This window comes from Ovis aries, chromosome 2 (genome assembly GCF_016772045.2).
Source record: "Ovis aries strain OAR_USU_Benz2616 breed Rambouillet chromosome 2, ARS-UI_Ramb_v3.0, whole genome shotgun sequence".
NCBI lineage: Eukaryota > Metazoa > Chordata > Mammalia > Artiodactyla > Bovidae > Ovis > Ovis aries.
Window position 1 is genome coordinate 102,080,730 of NC_056055.1, and position 26,072 is coordinate 102,106,801.

Consider the following 26,072-nt stretch of genomic DNA (forward strand, 5'->3'; position numbering starts at 1 on the left):
ATGAGAATCTACCGGATAGCACAGGGAACCCTACTCAATAGACAGTGGTGGGTGACCTGAATGGGAAGGAAGTCCAAAAAAAGAAGGGAGATGTGTATATGTTCCCTGGTGGCTCAGACGGTAAAGAATCTGCCTGCAATTCAGGAGACCTGGGTTTGATCTCTGGGTCAGGAAGATCCCCTGGAGGCGGAAATGGCAACCCACTCCAGTATTCTTGCCTGGAGAATCTCTTGGACAGAGGAGCCTGGAGAGCTACAATCCACAGGGTCGCAGAGAGTCAGACACTACTGAAGTGACTTAGCATTAGCACTATAGCTGATTCACTTTGCTGTACAGCAAAAACTAACACAACTCTGTAAAGCAACTATACTGCAAATAAAAACTAATTAAAAGAGAAGGAATTCATCCTGGCATCTCCCCCAGGCCCTACACCAGAGCTGGGTGGGAGCTAGGGGTCCAGAACTGTTTGGTGTGTCCCCTTTTCAAGCATATACTGAGATTTCCCTGCTGTGTACCTAAGCTCCATGCCCAGGGCAGGTGATGGGAGGCATGGTCCTCACTATCTTCTTGGGGCCCCACAGTTCAGTGGGGTCCACTAGAGAGAAACCACGGATTTGCTTTCACTATACTGTGACTTCTCTTCCTACATGTCAAATAAAAGATTCAAAAAGTAGCAGCTCCAAGAGCTCAGAGGAGAGGCTGGAGTGGTCAGGGAGGGCTTCCTGGAGGAGCTGCCTTTCTCTGGTTTGTTGTTATTCCCACTCACTCACACCGGGAGGCATCTACTTCTCACACCTCACTTTGCACATCACTTTCTTGGCTTTCTCCTCCATGTCACCTGACTCCACTCCTGGTCCCAGGTGCCCAAAGGTCACGGGTGAAGCCTGGGGTTGGGATGGGGGTGGGGCAGGAGGTAAGGACCAAAGCAGTTGAAGTCCATAATGAGTATTAGTGTCCAGGCTGGTCTCCAGAGCAAAACAGATGATCCTGGATGGCCGCGGCCTTTGCCTGGACACATCCAGCTCTCTCAGCCTTCCACTTGAGTGCCCATATGGTACTCGAGCCCGGTCCTGAGGTTAGAACTATGAGTGCCCGCCTGGTGCAGGCCTTGTGCCAAACACCTATGCATGTGAGCTCGGGATGGGCTCCCAGCCTCACTTAAGATTCTCAGCCCCCTTTCACAGCTGGCCAGGCCAACTCAGAGGGGTCATGTCAGCAGCCTGAACCCTCAGAGCCAGTAGTTGGCAGACCTGGGACTTCAGACCCTTGGGTGTCAGAGCGCCTGGCGCCCACTTCATGGGACAGCCTCAGGAGACCTGTCCTCGTAGACTGACTTCTGCCCTCTTCTTTCTGACCCTAGGTGCCCCCGGCCCTCCAGGACCCAGAGGACTCAAGGGAGATGTGGGCGTGAAAGGGCCTGTTGGCGGCAAAGGACCAAAAGGAGACCCTGGCAGCTTGGGGCCCCCAGGACCCCAGGGTCCCCAGGGGCAGCCTGGGGAGCCTGGGCCTGTGGGAGAAAGGGGGCCAGTTGGCCCCAGGGGTTTCCCAGGCCTCAAAGGGTCAAAGGGCAGCTTTGGAACTGGGGGCGCAAGAGGACAGCCGGGCCCCAAGGGGGACGTGGGGCCCCCAGGACCAGAGGGCCCCCCGGGGGCTCCAGGGCCAGAGGGGCCTCAGGGAGAACCAGGGATCGCCGGGAAGACAGGGTCCCCGGGCCAGCGGGGGCCCATGGGGCCGAAGGGCGAGCCAGGGATCCAGGGTCCCCCTGGCTTCCCCGGGCCCCCAGGCCCACCAGGAAGCCAGAGCAGCGACTGAAGAGAAGTCCAGTCCTGGAAACTGCCACGCAAAAGGCAGGGAGTGGGCTTTGGCACAGAGAGGCCCCTATAAAGCCACACCTACAGACGTGTGGTCCTTTGACCCCAAAGGGGGTTCCCCCAGGCCTGTCCCTGCACCTCTGGGCTCCCCAGTAGTGACTTACCACAGAAAGCAGCACACACACACACACACACACACACACACACACACACACACACACACACACAGAGTGCATGTCCCTGCTGGCCAGGGCGGCTGACTGGGTTTCCCTGGCTGGGTGGGAGGAGAGGTTAAGAGAAGCGCCCTCTCCTGTGATGAGCCTGCCAGGGAGGTGGCTACCTCAGGGGGGATAGTCTGGACTCTGGCTCTGAATGGGTGGCCAACACCAGTCTTTCTAGCATCTTCACCCCATTCTAGTTGGCCGGCAGTTCCCTGAGGCTCCCAGGGGTTGAAAAGACCCTGGGAGGAAGGGTGAAGGGTGCAGGGGGGCGGGGAATTATGGTTCAAACTCCAGGGACAGGGTGGGCTTGGCAACCACAAGACCCTCCCCCTTAACCATGGGAACAGGGTCCCAGGCCCACCCCTGCCCTGCACAGGACAGAGCATCTCCACCTGGACCCTGAGGACTACATCCCCGGCAGTTCAGCCTTTTTTTTCCTGCACCTCCAGAAACCTTCTTGGCTTCATCCTTGTGTCTGCCTCCAGGAGCATCCCAGGAAGAAACCAAGCAGGAATTCCATCTGCGCCAGGGCTCTCTCCTAGCCCTGGAACTTTCTGTCAAAGGAGGAGGCCCCACTGCAATCCTGGGGTGACCTCTCTGGTGACCGGGGGAGGGCTACCCCCGACTGGCTCTCCTCCTGCCCCCCGATCTCACCCCACAGTGACCCAGACTGCCCAAGGCCTCTCTGCAGGGACAGCAACCCCAGACGAGGGGAGGGGTCACACCCCTCTGACATCACCCCTCACCCCACTTCCTGCATAGCTGGCAGCAGGAGCGCTGGGCCGTCCCCAGCATGGTGAGCTCCCAGTGAAGCTTCATCCCTTTGTGTCCTAACAGATAACGACCCCTCCTCCAGGCTGGGTGCTTGCAGCTGTTCCCTCCTTGACCTCACCCAGAGACCGGCCTCTCCCCCATCCAGAAGCCTTATCGACGACCCCCACCCACCTTCTTGTAACAGGTGTGCAACTGGCTTGCACTCCCACCACCCCAATTGCGTGTAGTTCTCCTGTCTACATATGATATCATGCCACCTAGTATCATCCACTCAGTAAAGACCTGTTTCCAGGAGGGAGTTGTCTTCTGATCCTTTCTGCCTGATGGGGGTCATGATGCCTTCAGTCTCCACCTCACCTGGCCTTTGAAGGGGAACCAGGGGGTAAAAGGTCCCTTAGATATTCAGTCCCACTGTGGAGTCCAGGTCTGAACCCTCAGCCCCTGACTCTGAAAACACTGAGCTCCGCTGGGCCTTCCCAGTGGTCCTCAAGGGGCCAAGGGGCCAAGATGGCTGAGGGATTACCCACAGCAAGCAGGAACCTAGTGGAAGCCACGTGAATTTACTAATCTTGCAGCAGAGTCCTGGAGCGCTTGGGCTAAGACAAGATTGGAAAAGACTGGATGCCGAGAGTTACCTGCTTCTTCCTCCTCTTGTCTCTAAGATGAAGAGACAAGGCAGAAAAGGAGGAGGAAAGCAGACCAGACCTGCCGCAGAGGGCCTGGCCCTCCAGCGTCCTCAGGAAACAAAGGACACCTGGGGCCTTGTGAGTCAGCCGGCCTGATCCAGGAAGTGAGATCTGGGATCAGTTCCAAGGGATGAGCCAGGGGCTGGAATGAGAGACGAGCCCACAGGGATCAAACACTGAGGTGCTCTCAGAACATAAGCAGAAATACAGAAGAAAAACCCCTGGGTCCTGGACAATCGCCACTGACACGTCCCTGGCTGTGCGGTTTGGGGGGATCAGCTTGGTTCACCAGCACAGAGTGGAGGCAGGCACCTGGAGCCCATCCCTGGGACCACCCCATGGACTCAGTTCATGCCACCACCCCCGGTCGCAGAAGCCCTCTCAAGCTCGAGCAAGGAAATAGGGAGGGGGCACTCAGGACAATGGACATGAATTTGAGCAAACTGCAGGAGGCAGTGGAAGACAGAGGAGGCTGGCGTGCCGTAATCCATGGGGTTGCCAAGTCAGACACGACTTAGAGACCAAACAACAACAATTTATGCCCAGGAGGATACGGCAGGTAAAATCAAGCCCATGGAAACTTGATGCAGAGCTCGGTCTTGGGGAGAATAGATGTGGAGAACTGCCGGCGTCTCAAGCCCCCATCTTCACTTCCAGAGAACACACCAGTCTCCTCTCTCTTCTCAGTGGTCCCCTCCCTTTGCTCCTCGTTGTCCCCTTCCTGCTGATCGGCATTTTCTGTTTGCATGAGGCCCAGTGTATCAGTGTCACTGCTCACCACCAAAGGGCCCAGCCCTATACAATTTCTAGTTCCCAGCCTTAGGAGGGCAAAATCTGATCACTTACCCTGTGGGTTCAGGGGTCTTACCACAGAGGGAGAGGGTTCACTCTGTAAAAAAAAATCAGAGGTACAAGAACAAGAGTCGAGAACAAAACTGGCCACAAAATCTGTGTTTGTCAACAGAGGAATAGAATAACCTGAAGAGTAACAATCATAGCAAATGCTGATGGAAGAGTTAGCGTGCAGCAGAATACCATCCTAAGCACTTCACATATTAACTCATTTAACCCTCACTACAATGTGTAATGGAGCTATATGTAGTCTCTATGTATGCTGTGTGTGAAATCATTATGAGCAATGCTAGAAAATCCAGCATTTTGATGGAGTATGTGCATGTGTTCAGTCACTCAGTCATGTCCAATTCTTGGCAACCCTATGGACTGCAGCCCGCTAGGTCCCAGACAAGAATACTGGAGTGGGTTGCCATTTCCTCCTCCAGGGGATCTTCCTAACCCAGGGATCAAACTTGCATCTCTTGTATCTCCTGCATTGGCAGGCAGATTCTTTACCACTGCGCCGCCTGGGAAGCCCCTCTATGTTTACTGTATCTATATTATTATTATTATTCCCATTTTACAGATGGGGAAACTGAGGCTTGGAGAGATTAATTAGCTTCCCAAACTCACATAGTTAATGAGTTTTTAGATATATCTCTATTGAAACTCAGTCTTGGGTAATTTAACTTCTCTTCTGTTTCCTCCCCTATAAAGTAGGGGTTATAATTGTACCTACTCCAAGAGGCCACTGAGGGGATTAAATAAAATGATGCTCTTGGCCAGTTTCCCAGCAAATTAGTCAGCCAAGGCCACCATAACAAAATATCACAGATTGGGTGGCTCAAACAAGAGAAATTTATTTTCTCGGAGTTCTAGAGGCTGGAAGTCTAGGATCGAGGTGCCCACGTTTCCTGGCTTCTGGCTGTGCCATCGTGTGGTGGTGGGGAGAGAGATGCGTGGGGGAAGGGGAGAGAGACACACACACACTCAGAGGGATAGAAAGGCAGAGGGAGAGCTGTCGTTCTTGTCTTGGAAGGCTGCAGTCCTATCGGATTAGGGCCTCTCTCTTATGACCTCATTTAACCTTCACTGGGCTTCCCAGGGGGCTTCCCTGGTGGCTCAGACGGTAAAGAGTCTGCTGCAGTGCAGGAGACCCCGGATCGATCCCTGGGTCAGGAAGATGTCCTGAACAAGGAAATGGCAACCCACTCGAGTATTCTTGCCTGGAGAATCCCACGGACAGAGGAGCCTGGAGGGCTGCAGTTCATGGAGTCACAAGGAGTCGGACATGACTGGGCACACATGCGCACGTGCTAACCTTCATTACATCCTAAGACCCTCGCCCTAGGTACAGTCACACTGAGGGTCAGGGTCTCAATATATGGATTTTGCAGGGACACAAGTCAGTGCCGGAACCCCAGCGACAGTTACCATCCCATAAACATCAGGCAAACTCATGCTGGTGTTTATCCTACAGACCCAGGCTTTCTGAAGGACAGCATTACTCACCACTTCCCTCTGCAGATGAGCAGCCAGAACATGAGCTCCCGCACACACCCACCCACCTTCCCTGCATGATTAGAGCCAGGAAGGAGCTGGTGACTCACTTGGCTCAAACGCTTTGCTATTCAAGTGAGAAACCAAAGGCTGAGAAGGGCCTGAGGGGCTTGCTGCCCAACAGGGATCAGAACTCCAGCGTCTGGGTTCCTGGGCAATGCAATTTCTCATGTCTCGGGTTTTTCAGCAACTTGGCTGTTGGTTAGATCCATCAGGCAGCAAATGATGTACATTCCCCAGAAAGTGGCCCCCCTACACGTATACACACACACACACAATCCCTCTCTCTGTCTCATTTCATCAAACAGCCTCCCCCTCCCCGCCGCCCCACTAACACGGCCCTTCTCGGCATCCCATTTCAGTTCCCTTCAGTTCAGTTCAGTCACTCAGTCATGCCCGAATCTTTGGACCCCATGGACTACAGCACGCCAGGCTTCCCTGTCCATCACCAACTCCTGGAGCTTGCTTAGACTCATGTCCATCGAGTTGGTGATGCCATCCGACCATCTCATCCCTTCTCCTACCTTCAATTTTTCCCAGCATCAGGGTCTTTTCCAATGAGTCAGTTCTTCACATCAGGTGGCCAAAGTAGTGGAGTTTAAGCTTCAGCATCAGTCCTTCCAATGAATATTCAGGGCTGATTTCCTTTAGGATGGACTGGTTGGATCTCCTTCCAGTCCAAGAGACTCTCAAGGGTCTTCTCCAACAACACAGTTCAAAAGCATCAATTCTTCAGTGCTCAGCTTTCTTTATAGTACAAATCTCACATCCATACATGACTACTGGAAAAACCATAGCTTTGATTAGATGGACCTTTGTTGGTAAAGAAATATCTCTGCTTTTTAATATACTGTCTAGGTTGATCATAGCTTTTCTTTCAAGGAGCAAGTGTCTTTTAATTTCATGGCTGCAGTCACCATCTGCAGTGATTTTGGAGCCCCTCAAAATAAAGTCTGTCACTGTTTCCATTGTTTCCCCATCTATTTGCCATGAAGTGATTAGACCAGATGCCATGATCTTAGTTTTCTGAATGCTGAATTTTAAGCCAACTTTTTCACTCTCCTCAGGGCCTCTGGACCATTGTAAATATTGCTAAAAAGTCCTAAGAGCTGACCACAGGGGCTGGTGGGGCCGGCAGCCAGAATCATAAAGGTTTGCTACAACCACTGTGAATCAATATGTTGTTCTGTGTGTAAACTTTGGGAAACGGATCTACCCGCGTCCAGCGGGGTGATTAGGGGTGGTGCTTCATGATAGAGTCCCTCAGTGAACATGGAATGGGAGTGGGTTGTGTTTGTTCTCTGCTGGGTCCTCTGTGTGTCAGGGGACTGTCAGCCCAGCACTGCCCTCTCTGACCTCCAGTTTCTTGATCCAGAAACAAAGAGGGCATCCTCGACTCCATCTGGGAGTCACCAGATGTGGCCCGATTCCTGTCCTACAACTCTGACCAAGGGTTTTCCTGCCCTGCATGGTTTTTCTCCTGGGATGAGCCAAGGCCAAGGCCAAGGCAGGAAAATCTGAATCCAGACTTGGAGGTGGCGGCAGTGGGGTGCAGTCAGTGGGCTAGAATCATGGCTTTCACCATTGAGTTGTGTTCATCACCACCAGATGTACGAAACCTTGAGGAGCTCTGGGCCTTTTTCTAAGCAGAACAAGAGCCTTCCTGGAGGCCACAGGCCTGGGACACATCCTTGAGCACCTCTAAAAACCCCAGACTGGCCCACCTTTCTCCCTGGCAGGTGCCCCTCCAGCTGAGGCAGCACAGGGGTCTGGGCAGAACCTTGGGGCCTTCCTCCTGCTCTTTCTCCCCGGCCAGGGCTGAGCTGGCAACATCTCCCATGCCAGCGCTGGACACACCTGTCAAAACAGAGCCACAGGAGAGGAGACCAGAGAGTGCAGAGCTGACAAACACGCTCTGACCATACCGTGCTTTCCAGCAGGGTGGGCCCAGCTGGCAAGGAGCTGCCTGGACACATAGGTGGGCGGTGCACTGAGCAGACTCCCTGGGCATCTATTTTCCTTGCCTGTACCTGTTCAGTCCTTTTATTTTCTCTTGAACGCTTCAAAGGGCAAGGCTCTGTGTCTGATGGCATGGGAGAGACACGAAGGCTGGTGCAGTGCGCTCAGTGGGCTCAACCACCTGGGAGCCAGTGAAAATGCAGACTGCAGGTCTGCACCCCAAACCCATTGCTTCAAGACCACAGAGATGGGGTGGGATAGGAGGAATGAGGGGGAGAAGTCTCTAGGGCATTCCAATGCCCCCGTATAAAATTTGAGAACCAGGAATGTAAGAAATAAAGAAAGGGAAAAAATATTTTATAAAATTTGAGAACCAGGAATGTAAGAAGTAAAGAAAGGGAAAAAATATTTTTATTTATGCACTTGCTGTTCAGCCGGCAAGTCATGTCCGACTCTTTGCAACCCCGTGGACTGCAGCATGCCAGGCTTCCCTGTCCTTTGCCCTAGGTCAACTCTATTGTCTCTGAAGTTGTTCCTTGCAACAAGGCAGAGCTCCCTTAAACGAAAGGAAGAAAGAATCTGCACATGATAACTGTATACAGATATATAACCTGACAGTTGCTTCTTTTTCTACCATCTCCCAGAATTTTTTCAAACTTATGTCCATCGAGTCAGCGATGCTCTCCAACCATCTCATCCTCTGTCACTCCCTTCTCCTCCTGCCCCCAATTTTTCCCAGCATCAGGGTCTTTTCCAATGAGTTGACTACAGTACCTCATTTAATCCTCAGGAACTAAATGTATTTACATTTAATAGGTCAGAAAACCAGCTTCAAAAAAGTAAGTTGCTCAATGCCACAGAGATGTAATTTGAATCCTAACCCAGGATTAATGGAAGCCAGCTATGCTGAGCTGATATCAACCAAGGTTCTTGGCTTTCCCCAAGCAATAGAAATAGACAAGAGGCCAGACAAGAATTCAGGCAAGAGTTTATTATGGCCCCTGCTGCAACAGCAGGGAGAAAGAACAAACAACAGTTTCCTTTGCTCACTCCCCAAGGAGGAGGGTGAGCTGGTTCCTCATATGGAGCAAGGATAGAGATGTGTCCAGGGGTCAGGCCAGAGGATGGCTTAGTTGGTTTGTCCAGCCCGCAGGTGGTGTTGAGTGCCGGGGACATTTGCAACGACTGGCTTCTGCTCCCAAAACCCTGTTTTTGCTCCTGGCTCTTCAGAAGTGGTGTGTATGAGTGCTAAGTTCCTTCAGTCATGTTTGACTCTTTATGACCCTGTGGACTGTAGCCCAACAGGGTCCTCTGTCCATGAAATTCTCCAAGAAAGAATACTGGAGTGGGTAGCCATTTCCTTCTCCAGGGGATCTTCCCGACCCAGGGGCTGAACCAATGTCTCCTGCAGCTCCTGCACCACAGGCAAATTCTTTGTTGCCGAGCCACTGGAAAAGCAAGTTGGATTTTTTTTTTCATCTTTTTGTATCTTTTTGTCCAGAATTTGCTCTAACGGTACATGCATGAGGTTATTTTTAGTCTCTTATAATTTCTTTATAATTTGTTCCTTGAGAAGATGTTTGTCCACATACAAGGACGGCAGCAAAGGGACCCAGGTCCCAGCCTGTCTCAGAGCTACTTCTTACACAATGGTGAAATTGGGAATTCAGTGGGGCCTGAGAAAGCAGAGATCCACAGAAACCTCCCTATGGCCTTTTCCCTAAACCCAAGGTCTCCAAAATGGGAGCCCAGCCAAATCCTCCAGGGGGGAAAGGAACAAACTTTTAAATTTTAAACAATGTTCTTCTTGTGTTTTGTTCATTCAAGGTCACAGTTTGTTTTCACACAATCAGATTTGACCGAAAAAAGTATGAAATGATAAAAATTATGACTTGAAAATAAATTTAACGTTATTATCCTTCATGATAAACATCATTCTAAGTGCAATTTTAGTTTGAGACATTAACAATAATAGAAACATGGAAAATAATTCATAAATAAATTTACATTTATTAGGAGATAAAAGAAATGATCCTCCAATTTTTTTTTTTATTAATGGTGGGTGTGATCTAAATACTTGAACACGAGAGGGTCCTAAGATGGCAGAGGAATAGGAAGGGGAGACCACTTTCTCCCCCACATATTCATCAAAAGAACATTTGAACACTGAGTAAATTCCACAAAACAACTTCTGAATGCTGGCAGAGGACAGCACGCACCCAGAAAAGCAGCCCATTATCTTCAAAAAGAGGTAGGAAAAAATATAAAAGATAAAAAGAGAGACAAAAGAGGTAGGGACGGAGCTCTGTCCCGGGAAGGGAGTCTTAAAATCAAGAGGGGTTTCCAAACACCAGGAAACACTCTCACTGCTGAGTCTGTGGCAAGCCTTGGAACCACAGAGGGCAACATAACCAGGAGGGAAAACAAATAAATAATTAAAACCCATAGATTACGAGCCCAACGGTAACTCCCCCAGCGGAGAAGCAGCGCAGATGCCTGCACCCGCCACTAGCATTCAGGAGCTGGGCAGGGAGGCATGGGCTGCATTGCTTAGGGTAAGGACCAGCTTGAATGCCCCAAGGGCAATCTGAGCGAACTAACCTGGGCTAGCAAACCAGACTGTGGGATAGCTACCACGTGAAAAGCCCTAACCTAAGACACCACCAGGCCCGCGCACAGAACAAAGGACTGAACAGAGCTACGCAAAAAGCCCTAACCTAAGACACCGTCAGGCCTGCTCACAGAACAAAGGACTGAACAGAGCTAGCCAGCTGCAGACCGGCCCATTCCCCTCCGGTGACAGGCAGCCAGAGCCAGAAGGGGGCAATTATCTACCAAACTGCAAGCAGGCTTCGTTGCTAACCAAGACTTCTTGGGATTCTGGGCGGTCAACATCCACCTGAGAAGGTGTGCCGGTTGTACACCCAGAAAACTGAGCCACAGGGATGGGGGAGGTGATAACTTGCAGCGACCGCGCTGGCCAAACACCTGGTCACCTGAGCTGCTCGGACCTGGGAAGGGCACAAAATGCAGGCCCAGCCTAGTCTGCGCCTTTGAGGAGTACCCGAGTGCCCGAACCTGAGCAGCATGCAACCCAGGGCCAGCCTCACAGAGCTCCCGGCAGAGCAACCTAGAGCCTAAGCAGTGTAGACAGGGTAAGCACACACGCTGTGAGCAGGGGCAAACCCAGTGTTGCCAAGACACTGTGAACACACACCAGTGTTATTTGTTTTCAGCATCCTTCCCTCCTCACAGCACGACTGAACAAATGAGCCTAAAAAAGTGTCCACCGCCGCCCCTTGGGTCAGGGCGGAAATTAGACAATGAAGAGACCAACAAACAGAAGAAGCTAAACAGAGGGAACCTCCTTGGAAGTGACAGGTGCAATAGATTAAAACCCCGTACTTAGTACTGGGGGAAGGAACTGGCAACCCACTCCAGTGTTCTTGCCTGGAGAATCCCAGGGATGGGGGAGCCTGGCGGGCTGCCGTCTATAGGGTCGCACAGAGTCGGACACGACTGAAGCGACTTAGCAGCATGCAGCAGCAGTTACTACTGACTACATAGGAAAGGGCCTATAGATCTTGAGAAATATAAGCCGGATCAAAGAACTATCCACAAATGAACTGACCCCATACTGCCCACAACAACATCAGAGAAAGTCCTAGATATATTTTTACTATTTTTACTATCATTCTTTAATTTTTAAATTTAAAAAAAATTTTAAGTCCTCTATTACTCCTTTAATTTTCATTTTATAACCTACTATTACTTTGCAAAAAAAAAGAGACCCTATTTTTTAAAGCAAACTTCATATATATATATTTTATAATTTTTGTGACTTTTTTTCTTTAATATTGAATTTTTGAAAATCTAACCTCTACTCTAGATTTTTAATCTTTGCTTTTTGGTATTTGTTATCAATTTTGTACCTTTAAGAACCCAATCTTCAGTACCCGTTTTTACTTGGGAGCAAGATTACTGGCTTGACTGCTCTCTACCCCTTTGGACTCTCCTTTTTCTCCACCAGGTCGCCTCTATCTCCTCCCTCCCCTTCTCTTCTCTACCCAACTCTGTGAATCTCTTTGTGTGTTCCAGACGGTGGAGAACACTTAGGGAACTGATTACTCACTGGATCTGGCTCTCTCCTTTTGATTTCTCCTCTATCATGCTGGCCACCTCTGTCTCTTTCCTCCCTCTTCTCTTCTCTGTATAACTTCGTGAACACCTCTGAGCAGTCCAGACTGTGGAGTGCACATAAGGAAGTGATTACTAGCTAGCTTGCTCTCTCCTCTTTTGATTCCACCTCATCTCCTCCTGGTCACCTCTATCTCCCTCTTCCCTCTTCTCATCTCCAAGTAACTCTGTGAACCTCTCTGGGTATACCTCACTGTGGAGAAACCTTTCATCTTTAACCTAGATGTTTTATCAACAATGCTGTATAGATGGAGAAGTCTTGAGGGTACTGTAAAAATAAGACTGAAAACCAGAAGCAGGAGGCTTAAGTCCAAATCCTGAGAACACCAGAGAACTCCTGACTCCAGGGAACATTAATCGACAGGAGCTCAAACACCTCCATACCTACACTGAAACCAAGCACCACCCAAGGGCCAATAAGTTCCAGAGCAAGACATACCACACAAATTCTCCAGCAACACAGGAATATAGCCCTGAATTTCAATATGCAGGCTGCCCAAAGTCACCCCAAATCCACTGACATCTCATAACTCATTACTGGACACTTCATTGCACTCCAGAGAGAAGAAATCCAGCTCCACCCACCAGAACACTGACACAAGCTTCCCTAACCAGGATACCTTGACAAGCCACCCATCCAACCCCACCCACAGCAAGGAAACTCCACAATAAAGAGAATTCCACAAACTGCCAGAATACAGAAAGGCCACCCCAAACACAGCAATATAAACAAGATGAAGAGACAGACGACTACCCAGCAGGTAAAGGAACAGGATAAATGCCCACCAAACCAAACAAAAGAGGAAGAGATAGGGAATCTACCTGATAAAGAATTCCGAATAATGATAGTGAAAATGATCCCAAATCTTGAAAACAAAATGGAATCACAGATAAATAGCCTGGAGACAAGGATTGAGAAGATGCAAGAAAGGTTTAACAAAGACTAGAAGAAATAAAAAAGAGTCAATATATAATGAATAATGCAATAAATGAGACCGAAAACCCTCTGGAGGGAACAAATAGAATAACGGAGGCAGAAGATAAGATTAGTGAGGCAGAAGATAAGATTAGTGAGGTAGAAGATAGAATGGTAGAAATAAATGAATCAGAGAGGAAAAAAGAAAACGAATTAAAAGAAATGAGGAAAATCTCAGGGACCTCTGGGACAATGTTAAATGCCCCAACATTCAAATCATAGGAGACCCAGAAGAAGACAAAAAGAAAGACCATGAGAAAATACTTGAGGATATAATAGTTGAAAACTTCCCTAAAATGGGGAAGGAAATAATCACCCACGTCCAAGAAATCTAGAGAGTTCCAAAGAGGATAAACCCAAGGCAAAACACTCCAAGACATATATTAATCAAATTAACAAAGCTCAAACACAAAGAACAAATATTAAAAGCAGCAAGGGAAAAATTACAAACAACACACAAGGGGATTCCCATAAGGATAACAGCTGATCTTTTAGTAGAAAATCTTCAGGCCAGGAGGGAATGGCAGGACATACTTAAAGTGATGAAAGAAAATAACCTACAGCCCAGATTACTGTACCCAGCAAGGATCTCATTCAAATATGAAGGAGAAATCAAAAGCTTTACAGACAAGCAAAAGCTGACAGAATTCAGCACCACCAAACCAGCTCTCCAACAAATGCTAAAGGATCTTCTCTAGACAGGAAACACAAAAAGGGTGTATAAACCTGAACCCCAAACAATAAAGCAAATGGCAATAGGATCATACTTATCAATAATTACCTTAAACATAAATGGGTTGAATGCCCCAACCGAAAGGCAAAGACTGGCAGAATGGATACAAACACAAGACCCCTATATATGCTGCCTACAAGAGACCCACCTCAAAACAAGGGATGCATACAGACTGAAAGTGAAGGGCTGGAAAAGATATTCCACACAAATAGAGACCAAAAGAAAGAAGGAGTAGCAATACTCATATCAGATAAAATAGACTTTAAAACAAAGGCTGTGAAAAGAGACAAAGGAGGTCACTACATAATGATCAAAGGATCAATCCAAGAAGAAGATATAACAATTATAAATAGACATACACCCAACATAGGAGCACCGCAATATGTAAGACAAATACTAAGAAGTATGAAAGGGGAAATTAACAGTAACACAATAATAGTGGGAGACTTTAATACCCCACTCACAACTATGGATAGATCAACTAACCAGAAAATTAACAAAGAAACACAACCTTTAAATAATACAAGAGACCAGTTAGACCTAATTGATATCTATAGGACATTTCACCCCAAAACAATAAATTTCACCTTTTTCTCAAGCACACACGGAACCTTCTCCAGGATAGATCACATCTTGGGCCATAAATCTAGCCTTGGTAAATTTAAAAAAATTGAAATCATTCCAAGCATCTTTTCTGACCACAATGCAGTAAGATTAGATCTCAATTACAGGAGAAAAACTATTAAAAATTCCGACATATGGAGGCTGAACAACACGCTGTTCAATAACCAACAAATCACAGAAGAAATAAAAAAAATCAAAATATGCATAGAAATGAAAGAAAATGAAAACACAACAATCCAAAACCTGTGGGATACTGTAAAAGCAGTGCTAAGGGGAAGGTTCATAGCTATACAGGCATACTCCAAGAAACAAGAAAAAAGTCAAAAAGGAAGAAATGAAGAACCCCAGGGTTAGTAGAAGGAAAGTAATCTTAAAAATTAGGACAGAAATAAATGCAAAAGAAACAAGAGACCATAGCAAAAATCAACAAAGCCAAAAGCTGGTTCTTTGAAAGGATAAATACAATTGACAAACCATTAGCCAGACTCATCAAGAAACAAAGGGAGAAAATCAAATCCTGAAAGATGATGCTGTGAAAGTGCTGCACTCAATATGCCGATACAGTATACTAACGCATATATATGGAATTTAGAAAGATGGTAACGATAACCCTGTATGCGAGACAGCAAAAGAGACACAGATGTATAGAACAGTCTTTTCGACTCTGTGGGATAGGGTGAGGGTGGGATGATTTGGAAGAATGGCATTGAAACATTTATAATATAATATGTGAAATGAACTGCCAGTCTAGGTTTGATGCAGGGTACAGGATGCTTGGGGCTGGTGTACTGGGATGAGCCAGAGGGATGGTATGGGGAGGGAGGTGGGAAGGGGGGTTCAGGATGGGGAACATGTGTACACCCGTGGCGGATTCATGTTGATGTATGGCTAAACCAATACAATATTGTAAAGTAATTAGCCTCCAATTAAAATAAATTTATATTTTTTTGTTTGTTTTTTATTTTGGGGGTTCCCAGCAAATTTATATTTTAAAAAGCGCAAAAAAAAAAAAAATACTTGAACACTATTGCCCTAAACCAACTCTACTGTTTCTGAAGTTGTTCCTTGTGACAAGGCAGAGCTCCCTTAAATGAAAGGAAGAAAGAATCTGCACATGATAATTGTATCCAGATTTACAACCTAACAATTGCTTCTTTTTCTAAACTGTCAAAACCACTAAATGCCCCCAAAAAGCCTGACCCCAAAGTTTATAATCTGGAATTTCCTTGCTACCCATCATCCATCTTGTTCTTACTTCAGCTTCGCAGAGCAACCTTCTTCCATAGAAACATTTAAACTGAAATTCAGTGGGCATCCCACTGAATCTGTTCACTCGTTCAACATTTCCAAGCTGCTGCTAGCTGTTTGTACTTGCTGGCCCTTACTTACTTGCACGTACTATGCTCAGTGCAGGAGGGTGAGCTGCAGATTCACTGAGGCTTCCTGCCCAGAACGCTTTCCAAACCACCCCCCAAAGAAGAGGGCCCAAATGGGCAGCAGTGATCCCATAGGGTGGATGAAACAGAGGTCAGAGTTTGGGGTTGTCATGGCAGCTTGGAGTTGGATACCAGACAGGAGTACTGGGCAGGAGGTAGCTGAGCAGAGAAGGAGCCCTAGAAATCTGCACAGAGTGTCCCCTGAGTGGTTGGTTGGCATACACGTGGCAATTATCCACAAGCATGTGTATGTAGATTGATTGTAAACTCACTTTAAAGCCACAGCACCAAAGCCTAAAAGAATAAGCTTTTATTCTTATTCTTATCTCTTTTAACATTTCTTAAAAGAATAAGCAGAAAAGCAGTAAGAATATAGAAGATTTGAACAATACTACTCATAGCTCAGTTGGTAAAGAATCCATCTGCAGGGAGGCGTTGACGCCCGGCAGGACCCCCCCAGGAGCAGCTGTGAGACAGTCACACGGAGGGATGACCTCTCTAGGGGACGCCGTGTGAGCGGAAGAGACCTGTCAGTATGCAAACAGTACTGCACTCTGAACACACTCTGAAGACGGCCCTCATCTCAAAGAACCCAGAGCTTGTGAAGCAGTATGAGCAGTTGGACCCCAGGGAGCAGCGCTTGCTGAATGAGGCCTTCCGGCCAGGCAGCGATCTCTTTGGACCCATTACTTTGCATTCACCATCGGACTGGATAATCTCCCATCCTGAGGCTCCCCAAGACTTTGAAGAGTTTTTCAGTGATCTTCACAGAAAGAGCCCTTCTTCAGGGAAGCAGACTATTTACATACAGTGCATTGGATTGCTGGGAAACACCAGAAGTATCAGTGAAGAATATTTGAAATGGCTCAAGGGCTACTGTGAAGCCTTCTTCTATGGATTGACAGTCAAACTCCTAGAGCCGATTCCTGTCTCTGCAACCAGGTGTTCCTTTAGAGTCAACGATAGCACACGGAACCTTCAGATTCATGCAGGGCAGATCCTGACGTTCTTAAAAAAGAAGAAACCGGAAGATGCCTTTTGTGTTGTGGGAATAACGATGATCGATCTTTACCCAAGAGATTCCTGGAATTTTGTCTTTGGACAGGCCTCTTTGACAGAGGGTATTCCTTTTTGACATTGTTGGTAGAAATTTGCTCAGCTTGAGACTCTTTGTGAAGAATTTGAAAGAGAGAAAAAATTCCAACCAATTACAGTTTTTTTCCCCCTTCCAATTACAGTTTAGATGTGAAGGCCTTGTAGCATTTCTGGTGCAGCATCCTGACATAGTGGAAAGGATGCTCTGGATAAGCCCTGATGATCTGGGTCCGTTCCCTTCCGCCCAGCTCTGCCGTTCACTGCCTGCACCACCTTGGAGCTAATAATACCTGTTTCACTGTGTTGTTTTGAGATAATTTACATAAAAGTGCTGATCCATAAAAAAAAAAAAAAAAAAAGAATCCATCTGCAATGCAGGAGACTCTGGCTCAATTCCTGGGTCAGGAAGATCCCCTGGAGAAGGGACAGGCTACCCACTCCAGGATTCTTGGGCTTCCCTTGTGGCTCAGCTAGTAAAGAATCTTCCCACAATGCGGGAGACCTGGGTCCGATCCCTGGGTTGGTGAAGCTCCCCTGGAGAAGGGAAACACTACCCACTCCAGTATTCTGGCCTGAAGAATTCCATGGACTATACAGTCCATGGGGTTGCAAAGAGTTGGACATGACTGAGCGACTTTCATTTTCACTTTTCATCCACCAGTTGGAGCCAATGACATGAGAACACTGTAGCCAACAACCAGTGAATATTCATCCTGAACTGATATTATAATCACAAACATACCAATATTTGTTGGATGCAGATAAAGCAGTGCTTAGAAGGAAATTCAGAGCTTTAAATGACTATATTAAGACAGGAAAAAAAGCTTTTTAAATCATTGATTTACATCTCTGGCTTAAGAGGCTAGAAAAAGAAATGTAAAAGCATAGGGCATTTCAGGAAAACAATAAAGATTAAAGTCAAAATCAATAAAATAGTAAACAAACAATAAGGAAAATCAACATGGTCAAAAGTTGGTTCTTTGAAATATAAATAAAATTGATAAACTCTTAGTGAAACTGATGATGAGTTTTAGGAATGAAAGAGGGGCTGTACTATGGATCCTACAGACAGTGAAGGATAAAAAAGGTATATTTTGAGCATGGTTATACCACTAAATCCAACAGTCTGGGTGAAATGGAAGAATCCTTTGAAAGACAAAACCACAGAAATATAAAATAATAGAAAAAATCTCCATAGCACTATATATATTTTTAAAAATTGGATTCATAGTTTAAATTTTTATCTAAAGAAAACTCTGGGCTTAGATTGTTTCTTCTGTATTTATTTCAAACATTTAAGGAATAAATATCAATATTACACAGACTTTTTCAAAATAGGAGGGAAGCAATAAAGTATTGTAAGAAGAGATGAAATCACAGACCAATAATTCTCATTTATTTAATGAATTTAAATGCAAAAAAAATAAATTGAACTAGCAGTATTAGAAAATCAAATCTAGTCATATATAAAGAAGGTAATTTATCATGACTAAGTGGGGTTTATCACAGTAATGTTATAAGTTCAACATTTGAAAATCTACTAATATAGTTCATCATACATGCAGAATAAAGGAGAAAAAAATCATTTGATCATCTCAGTGGATGCAAAAACAATTGTTGAAATACAGAAACAATTTAAAACCCTTGGCAGAATAGGACTCAAAGGAAACTTCAAACTTTGATTAAGTCTTATGGAAATCCTTCAGCTAACAACATACATAACGGTGAAAGACCAAATGCTTCCTCTCTTAAATAAAAAACAAGACATGAGTGTAGACCTTCACCACTTGCATTCAACATTTAATTGACTGTCCTAGCCAGTGAAATAAGATAAGCAAAGGAAATATAAAGACTAGAAAAGAAGCAAAATTGTCTGTTTATAAGCATAACAATGCCATCTGTAGAAATGCCTAAGGAATTTACAAAAAAAAAAAAAACTTTACTTTTACTAAAAAAAAAGCTTATCAGGGCAGAGTATACAAGATTAATATATAAAAATCAGTTGTATCTCTATAGACTAGTTACAAAAAATTGAAAAGTGTTAACAAATCTCTTATGAGAGCACCAAAGAACACAAAATATTTGGGAATAAATTTAACAAAATATGTATAAAATATCTACATATAAAATTATAAAATGTTGCTCACAGAAATTTTAAAAGACCAGAATAAATGTAGAGATTACATGTTCACAGATTGGAAGACTCAATATCATAAATTCTTTCTGAATTGATACACAGTCAATGCAATCCCAAACAAATTAGCAGCTGATGCTAACAGATAATAGCAAAAAAGAAGAGAGAAAAATACTGGAAAAAAAAAAAAAACTAATCTGGAGGGCTTACATTGCCTGATTTGAGTGGTTACTATGAACATATAGTAATCAAAACAGTATGCTATTGGCAAAAAGATAGACAGACAAATGGAACAAGAGTAGTCAGGAAAAAGCTCAATATTAAATGGTCAACTGAGTTGGTTTTTTTTTTTTGCAAAGGCACAAAAAGAAACCAATAAGAAAAAGAAAGATTCTTCAACAATGGTACTGGAACAGTTGAATATCTAAATGGAAAAAAATATGTCTCTTCACCCCTATTTCATATTATACACAAAAATTAATTCAAGAGGATCAAGATCTAAAGATCAAAACTAAAATTATAGATTTTCTAGAATAAAATGTAGGAAAATAACCTTCATGATCTTGGAGTGCCAAAGAATTATGTTAACCATAAAAGAAAAATCTAATAAAGTAGGTTTCATAAATTTAAAATCTCACATTAAAAGAGCCAGTTAAGTAAATAATAAGGCATGTTACACATAGGAAGAAAATATTTGACAAATAATTTATAAATATATGCATATCTCTTGTAACTCAGTACCAAGAAGATAAACAGCCCACAAAAATAGATGAAATGCTTGCACAGACACTTCCCAAAAGACATTAGTACATGAAAAGATGATCAATATGATTAGTGATTAGGAAAAAACAAAGTACAACCACCATGAGATACCACTACATGCCTGTTAGAATAGCTAAAATTAAAAAGACAGACCATGTCAAGTGTTAGGATGGCAATGTAAAATGATACAATCTCTTTGAAATACAGTTTGGTAGTTTCTTACAAGGTTAAAAATATACCTATTGTAGGGTACAGTCATTCCACTCCTAGGAATTTATCCAAGAGAAATAAAAACATATATCCAAAAAACATTTGCACAAGAACATTCATAAAAGGGTTTATTCATGATGGGCAAAAAGTAAAAACAAACCAAATATCCACTGTCAGCAGACTGGATAAACAAGTTGTGGTTCATCCACACAATGGAATGCCATTCAGCAATAAAAAAAGAAAATAATTATGCTGGATGAAAGAAGCCATACCAAAAAAGAGAGGGAAAGTATCTCATGTATGAGTCCATTTATATGAAATTCTAGAATTAGCAAAACAAATCAAAAGTGATAGGAATAAGCTTGGGGCTTCCCTGGTGGCTCAGACGGTAAAGGATCTGCCTGCAAATCAAGACACCCTGGGTAGATCCCTGGGAAGGGAAGATCCCCTGGAGAAGGGAATGGCTACCCACTCCAGTATTCTTGTCTGGAGAACTTCACGGACAGAGGAGCCTGGCGGGCTACAGGAATCAGTGTAGTATTATCTGGAGCAAAAATAGAGTGTAATTGGCTGAAAAGGAGCATGAAGGAATTTTGTGAGGTGATGGAAATATTGTATATCTTAATTAGGGTGGGTGGTGATACAGTTGTAGACATTTATTAAAACTCATCAAATTACATCCTTAAAAATGTATGCATTTTATTGTATGCAAATCATACATCAGTAAAACTGATTTTTTTAAAAAACAACAACAACTAGAATACCACACCTTGCTCACTAAAATAATTAAAAAGCCTGGGACTTCCCTGGTGGTACAGTGGATAAGAATCCGCCTGCCAATGCAGGAGACATGGGTTCGATCCCTGGTCTGGGAAGATTCCACATTCTGCATTGCAACTAAGCCCGTGTGCCACAACTACTGAGTGCTTGCACCTCAAGCCCACGATCAGTGAAAAGAGAAGCTACTGCAATGAGAAGCCCAAGCACCACAACAAAAAGTGGCCTCCACTCGCTACAACCAGAGAAAGCCTACATGCAGCAACAAAGACCCAGCGCAGCCACACGTATAAATAAATAAATGTTTAAAAATGAAAAGACTTAGAGCATCCGGTGTTAGTGAGGGTGTTCCTGGTGGGAGTGTGAACATGGAAGAACATCTCTGGGAAACTGGCAGTTTCCTGTAAGGGCAAACAAGCACTTACTCTATGACTCAACACCTCCATGCCTAGATATTTACCCAAGAGAAATAAAAACATATTCCACAAAAAGACTTACACAAAAACATTCATAGCAGCCTTCATCATAATTGCTGAAAACTGGAAACAGCCCAAATATCCACCAACAGGGGAATGGATAAATAAACTGCGGTATTTTCATGCAATGGAATATGAACCAGTCAAAAGCAGGAGTGGAGAGAAGAAGTGGGATGAGATTAAGACAAGGAGGAAGGAACAAAAAAACTACAATCAACATCATAGGAACACAAAAAAACAAGCTATATTGAAGAAAAAAGCTAGACACCAAAAAAATCCATAGTGTGATTCCATTTATAGTGAATTTTAGAAGAGGTAAAGCTGCTGTGTGATGCTAAAAGATGAGAAGGGTTGCTGCCTTGTGTTGTGTAGAGGAAGAGCACTTATTGATATGAAAAGCATAAGGCAGCTTTCTGCTGCCACAGCCATGGTCTATATACTGAGAGAGATGTAGTCTATACAGATTTATGCATTTGGTAAAACTTATATACACATGGTCTGTGCTTTTCACTGAATGTAAATTGACACTCATTTTTTAAAACAACCATACAAAAGTAGAAATTCACTTCCAAAACCTCATGAGTCAAAAAACGAAGTATAATCAAGACTGGGCTGAAATAAAGAAACTATTTTAAAATTATTTTGTAATGAAAAGACTAAGTCTCAGAAGGTGAGGAGTGTAGCTGAGGCATACTTGGGGAGAAAATGAATTGTCTTAAACATATATTAAAAATGGAAAAAAAGACAGGCTAAAATTAATGAGTCCGGTGTCCAAATTAAAAAGTTTGAAGATGTACACAGAAATACACATAAAGAGTGTGCTATGTGCTCAGTTGTGTCCAGCTTTTTGCAACCCCATGGACTGCAGCCTGCCAGGCTCCTCTGTCCATGGGATTCTCCAGGCAGGAATGCTGGAGTGGGTTGCTGTTTCTTCCTCCAGGGGATCCTCCCAACCCAGGGATCAAACCCACATCTCTTGTGTCTCCTGCATTGGCAGGTGGGTTCTTTATCACTTTTGCCACCTGAAAGAAAGAAATAATAAAGGGCAATAATTAATGAAATTGCAAAAAGACAGTTGAATAGTGAAGATCTTTTAAAAGCCTAATTAAATTGATAAACACTAGGCAATAGTGTAGCTCAGACGGTAAAGAATCTGCCTGCAACGCGGGAGACCTGGGTTCGGTCCCTGGGTTAGGAAGATCCTCTGGAGAAGGGACTGGCAATCCACTCCAGTATTCTTGCCTGGAGAATCCCATGGACAGAGGAGCCTGATGGGCGACAGTTCGTGGGGTTGCAAAGAGTCGGACACGACTAGGCGACTAACCCACCCCACCAGGCAATACTGATCAAGGAAAATGGAAGAAGACATAAATAAAGAATATTAGGAATGAAGAAGGTGACATAAAGAGGAGGTATTATGAACATTTGATGCCAATAAATTTGAAAACTTAGATGGAACAAACAAATTCATAGAAAAGGGCAACTTACCAAAACTGACTTATGAAGTCAAAAGCCTGAATATTCAGAAACCATTAAAGAAATTGAATCAGTGGTTTAAAATAACCCCCCAAAGAAAACACTCAGCCCACGCAGAAAAACTTAGAGGCAAATTCAACAAAAACATTCTAAGAACATGCAATTCTAATCCAACACAAACTCTTACAGAGAACAGAAAAAATAGGGAGAATTCCCCAATTTATCCTAGGAGGAGAGAAAATCTTGTTATCAAAACCAGAAAAGAACATAGATAAACAGATGTAGAAAAAGCATTTAGTAAATTAAGCATCCATTCCTGACTTAAGAAATCTTATCAAACTAGGAATAAAAGGGAACCTTTACACCTAAAATATAGTATCTACCCTGAAAAGTCTACAGCAAAATCTTTCATAAAGATTGCATTGAATTATTCCCTTTAAAATACGTTCAACTGATTCACTCTGCTGTACACTTGAAACAAATACAACATTGTAAGTCAACTATACTCCAATACAAATTTTAATAAAAGAAATTATTCCCTTTAAGAGATCAGATATTACACACCTCCTGATATGAGGCAATAGAAAGTACATAGTTCCACCTATAAAGTAAACTTGTCAAAAAAAAAAAAGACCAACAAGAAATGTAGAAAGAAAAGGGAAAAAATTGACCCTTATTAAAATCAAACCTTTAGGTCCATCTCCCACATTACATACAATAGCTCTAAAGACACGTTAATATTATCTGCATCATCTTGAGATGTCGGGCCAGTCAAAGCCAGAATGACTCAGCTTCTTCAACAAATGGCTCAAGAAAAGTAAAGCAAAGAGGAAATGTTACAGATTTAAAAAGACTTCAAATTCATCTTCAAGTCAAAGTGTAATGAAAAGAGAAACTCAAGAGACATATCAACCAAATGCAGATTTTAATTCAAACAAACCAACTTATAAAGACATTTTTTTAAAAAAATCATAGAAATTTGAACACAGATTTATGATTAGACCATTTAAGAAATTATTACTTGTGATAATATATTGTGATTAGGGTTTTCTTCAGGGGTACACATCTGAAATATTTAGAGGTGAAATGATCTGATGTCTGGGTTTTGCTTTAAAATACTCCATGTGAGGGCCTTCCCTTTGGTCCAGTAGCTAAGACTCCATGCTCCCAATGCAGGGGGCCTGTGTTCAATTCCTAGTTGGGGAACTGGATCCCACATGCTGCAACAGTCTTATGTCCCAATGAAGACTGAAGATGTTGTGTGCTGCAACTAAGACCTGGAGCAGCCAAACAAATAAATAAATAAGTTTTTAAAATACTCCATGGGATATGACAAATCAAACGGTACTGGGAAAACACTTGATAATTGGAAAACGGGGTGATGGGAACATGGAGTTCACTATTCACTTTACCTTTGTGTATGTTGGAAATTTTCTTTTTTTAATTTTTAAAAATTCTGTCTTGAAATAGTGTTGATTTCCAGTGTTGCGTCAGTTTGAGGTTTACGGCAAAGTGATTCAGTTAAAATTATACACACATATAAATCTTTTTTAAGATTCTTCTGCATTATCGGTTAGTACAAGATATTGAGTATAGTTCCCCATGCTGCACAGTAGGTCCTTGTTGATTATCTATTTTTTTTTATAGGAATGTGCATATTTTAACCTCAGACTCCTAATTTACACCTCCCCCTATTCCAGTTCCCCTCTGGGAACCATGAGTTTGCTTTCTATGTTTATGGGTCTATCTGTGTTTTGTAAATAAGCTCATCTGTATCATGTTTTTGGATTCCATATATAAGCAATACCATATGATGTTTGTCTTTCTCTGTCTGACTTACTTTACTTGGGTATGATAATCCCTAGGTCCATCCATGTTGCTGCAAATGGCATTATTTCCTTCTTTTTTACAGCTGAGTAATAGAAAATATTTGCTAATAAAAATTTAAAAGACAAATAATGATGATGGTAATGATGATGAAAATGTTATTTTAAAAAGAATACAGAGGGCAAGAGGCCCTTCTCCTCCTTGGACATTATGGGGCCTCATGAGCCATCATGGAGCCCCAGGCTGCCAGATAAACTATCTCCAGCCCACCTCCAAGGCTGATGCTTTTACCATCTCTTTCTCCCAGAATTCCTTTCCTGCTGGTCTCTGCAGGCTTCAACCTGCAAATTCAGCACCCCTGCTGCCTAGAGCACATAGCTGTTGTGTTAGTTTACCGAGCATTCACTGCCTCTTGTTCAGGTAACAACATCCCTATTTTCCTTTGGATAAACACCTTTAATCACTCCATGTGGTTCGAATAGGGTTGACCACACTACCCACATTCCCCCAGAGTGGACCAGTGACTCAGGTGTGACCAGTGAGAATACCACTACTCTGGACACACCCTCTGCAGGAATGGACATGTTATCCAGGCAGGACTTATTCACCAAACAGCATCAGCACCCAGACTTTTGCTGGACATATGAGAAAAGAGGCACTTTCTCTTTATGGGGTAGCAAGGTCAGAAGACTGAAGAGCCTGGAGTGGCTGGGGCCATTTGCCTGAAAATGCAAGAAGATCCTGCGTAGGAAAGAAGCCATCATAAGACAGCAGAGACTCAGAGCGTGATCTCAATGTCATAATCCCTGAATAGAGCCACACTCCCTCTCTGCAAAGCAGCTTCCCCCACAATTTTCCTGCACATTAATGAACAAAATACCTTTTTTCTGGGAAGGGAGGAAGAGAAAGAGGGAGAGAGAATGGGGTAGGGGACAGGGCAAGAGACTGCAATACAGGAGGCCCAGATTCGACCCCTGGGTTGGAAAGATCCTCTGGAGAAAGGCATGGTAACCCACTCCAGCATTCTTGCCTGGGAAATCCCATGGACAGAGGAGCCTAGCAGGCTACAGTCCATGGGGTCGCAAAGAGTCCAACATGACTGAGTGACTAAATCATCACACAGTGGTCTCAGGGGAGTCAGTTCTGAGTTACCTGTCAGACCTAATGGGTCAGTTATTAAGCTGTTGTCTTTTTCTTTCAAACTCTGCACTCTGCTCAACACCTGCTGTGTAATGCCAGGACTCCCTTCCACACCTGATTTCCAGTTATACTCTGCTCAGAGAGAGGGGCCACTAGACAGAAATGGAAGTCTGGAAAAGGAGACAAGACTCGCTCCTCCCCATCTGCTTCCTGTGAGCTTTCATTCTTGAATCTCCCTTCTTCACCAGTAACAGCAGCTGAATCCAGTTCAAAGTTTGTCCAACACAGAAACAGCCTGATTGCATTCCCCTCCCCTCCCCTCTCCTGTCGGAAACATTGGTATCAGATGACTGATGACCCTTCT

The 26,072-nt window shown here is 44.2% G+C and overlaps 3 protein-coding genes across 7 annotated transcripts in view; 2 read left to right on the forward strand and 1 right to left on the reverse strand.

Moving 5' to 3' along the window:
* SCARA3 (scavenger receptor class A member 3) overlaps window positions 1–3,100 on the forward strand; it is a 34,939-nt gene extending 31,839 nt beyond the window's left edge. Inside the window, exon 6 of the mRNA XM_027964600.2 lies at window positions 1,361–3,100. Within this exon, the coding sequence (XP_027820401.1) occupies window positions 1,361–1,812 (452 nt within the window). The 3' untranslated portion in view covers window positions 1,813–3,100. The remainder of the gene's footprint in view (window positions 1–1,360) is intronic.
* Window positions 1,732–19,259, forward strand: LOC101108030 (archaemetzincin-2-like). The gene has a single exon (XM_060409541.1). It carries the CDS (start codon window positions 16,347–16,349, stop codon window positions 16,944–16,946), a length of 600 nt encoding a protein of 199 aa, XP_060265524.1. The 5' UTR covers window positions 1,732–16,346; the 3' UTR covers window positions 16,947–19,259.
* CCDC25 (coiled-coil domain containing 25) overlaps window positions 18,174–26,072 on the reverse strand; it is a 76,200-nt gene continuing 68,301 nt past the window's right edge. For 4 of the 5 annotated variants that reach the window (XM_060409534.1, XM_060409532.1, XM_060409533.1 and 1 more), the window contains one exon: window positions 18,174–22,287. In XM_060409534.1, coding sequence (XP_060265517.1) covers window positions 22,087–22,287 — 201 coding nt within the window. In that variant the 3' untranslated portion in view covers window positions 18,174–22,086. The remainder of the gene's footprint in view (window positions 22,288–26,072) is intronic. The other variant, XM_060409540.1, reaches the window with a different exon arrangement.

What these genes read in the sequence shown, in the direction of transcription:
- LOC101108030 (XM_060409541.1), top strand. Translation starts at nt 16,347, where the DNA reads ATGCAAACAGTACTGCACTCTGAACACACTCTGAAGACGGCCCTCATC.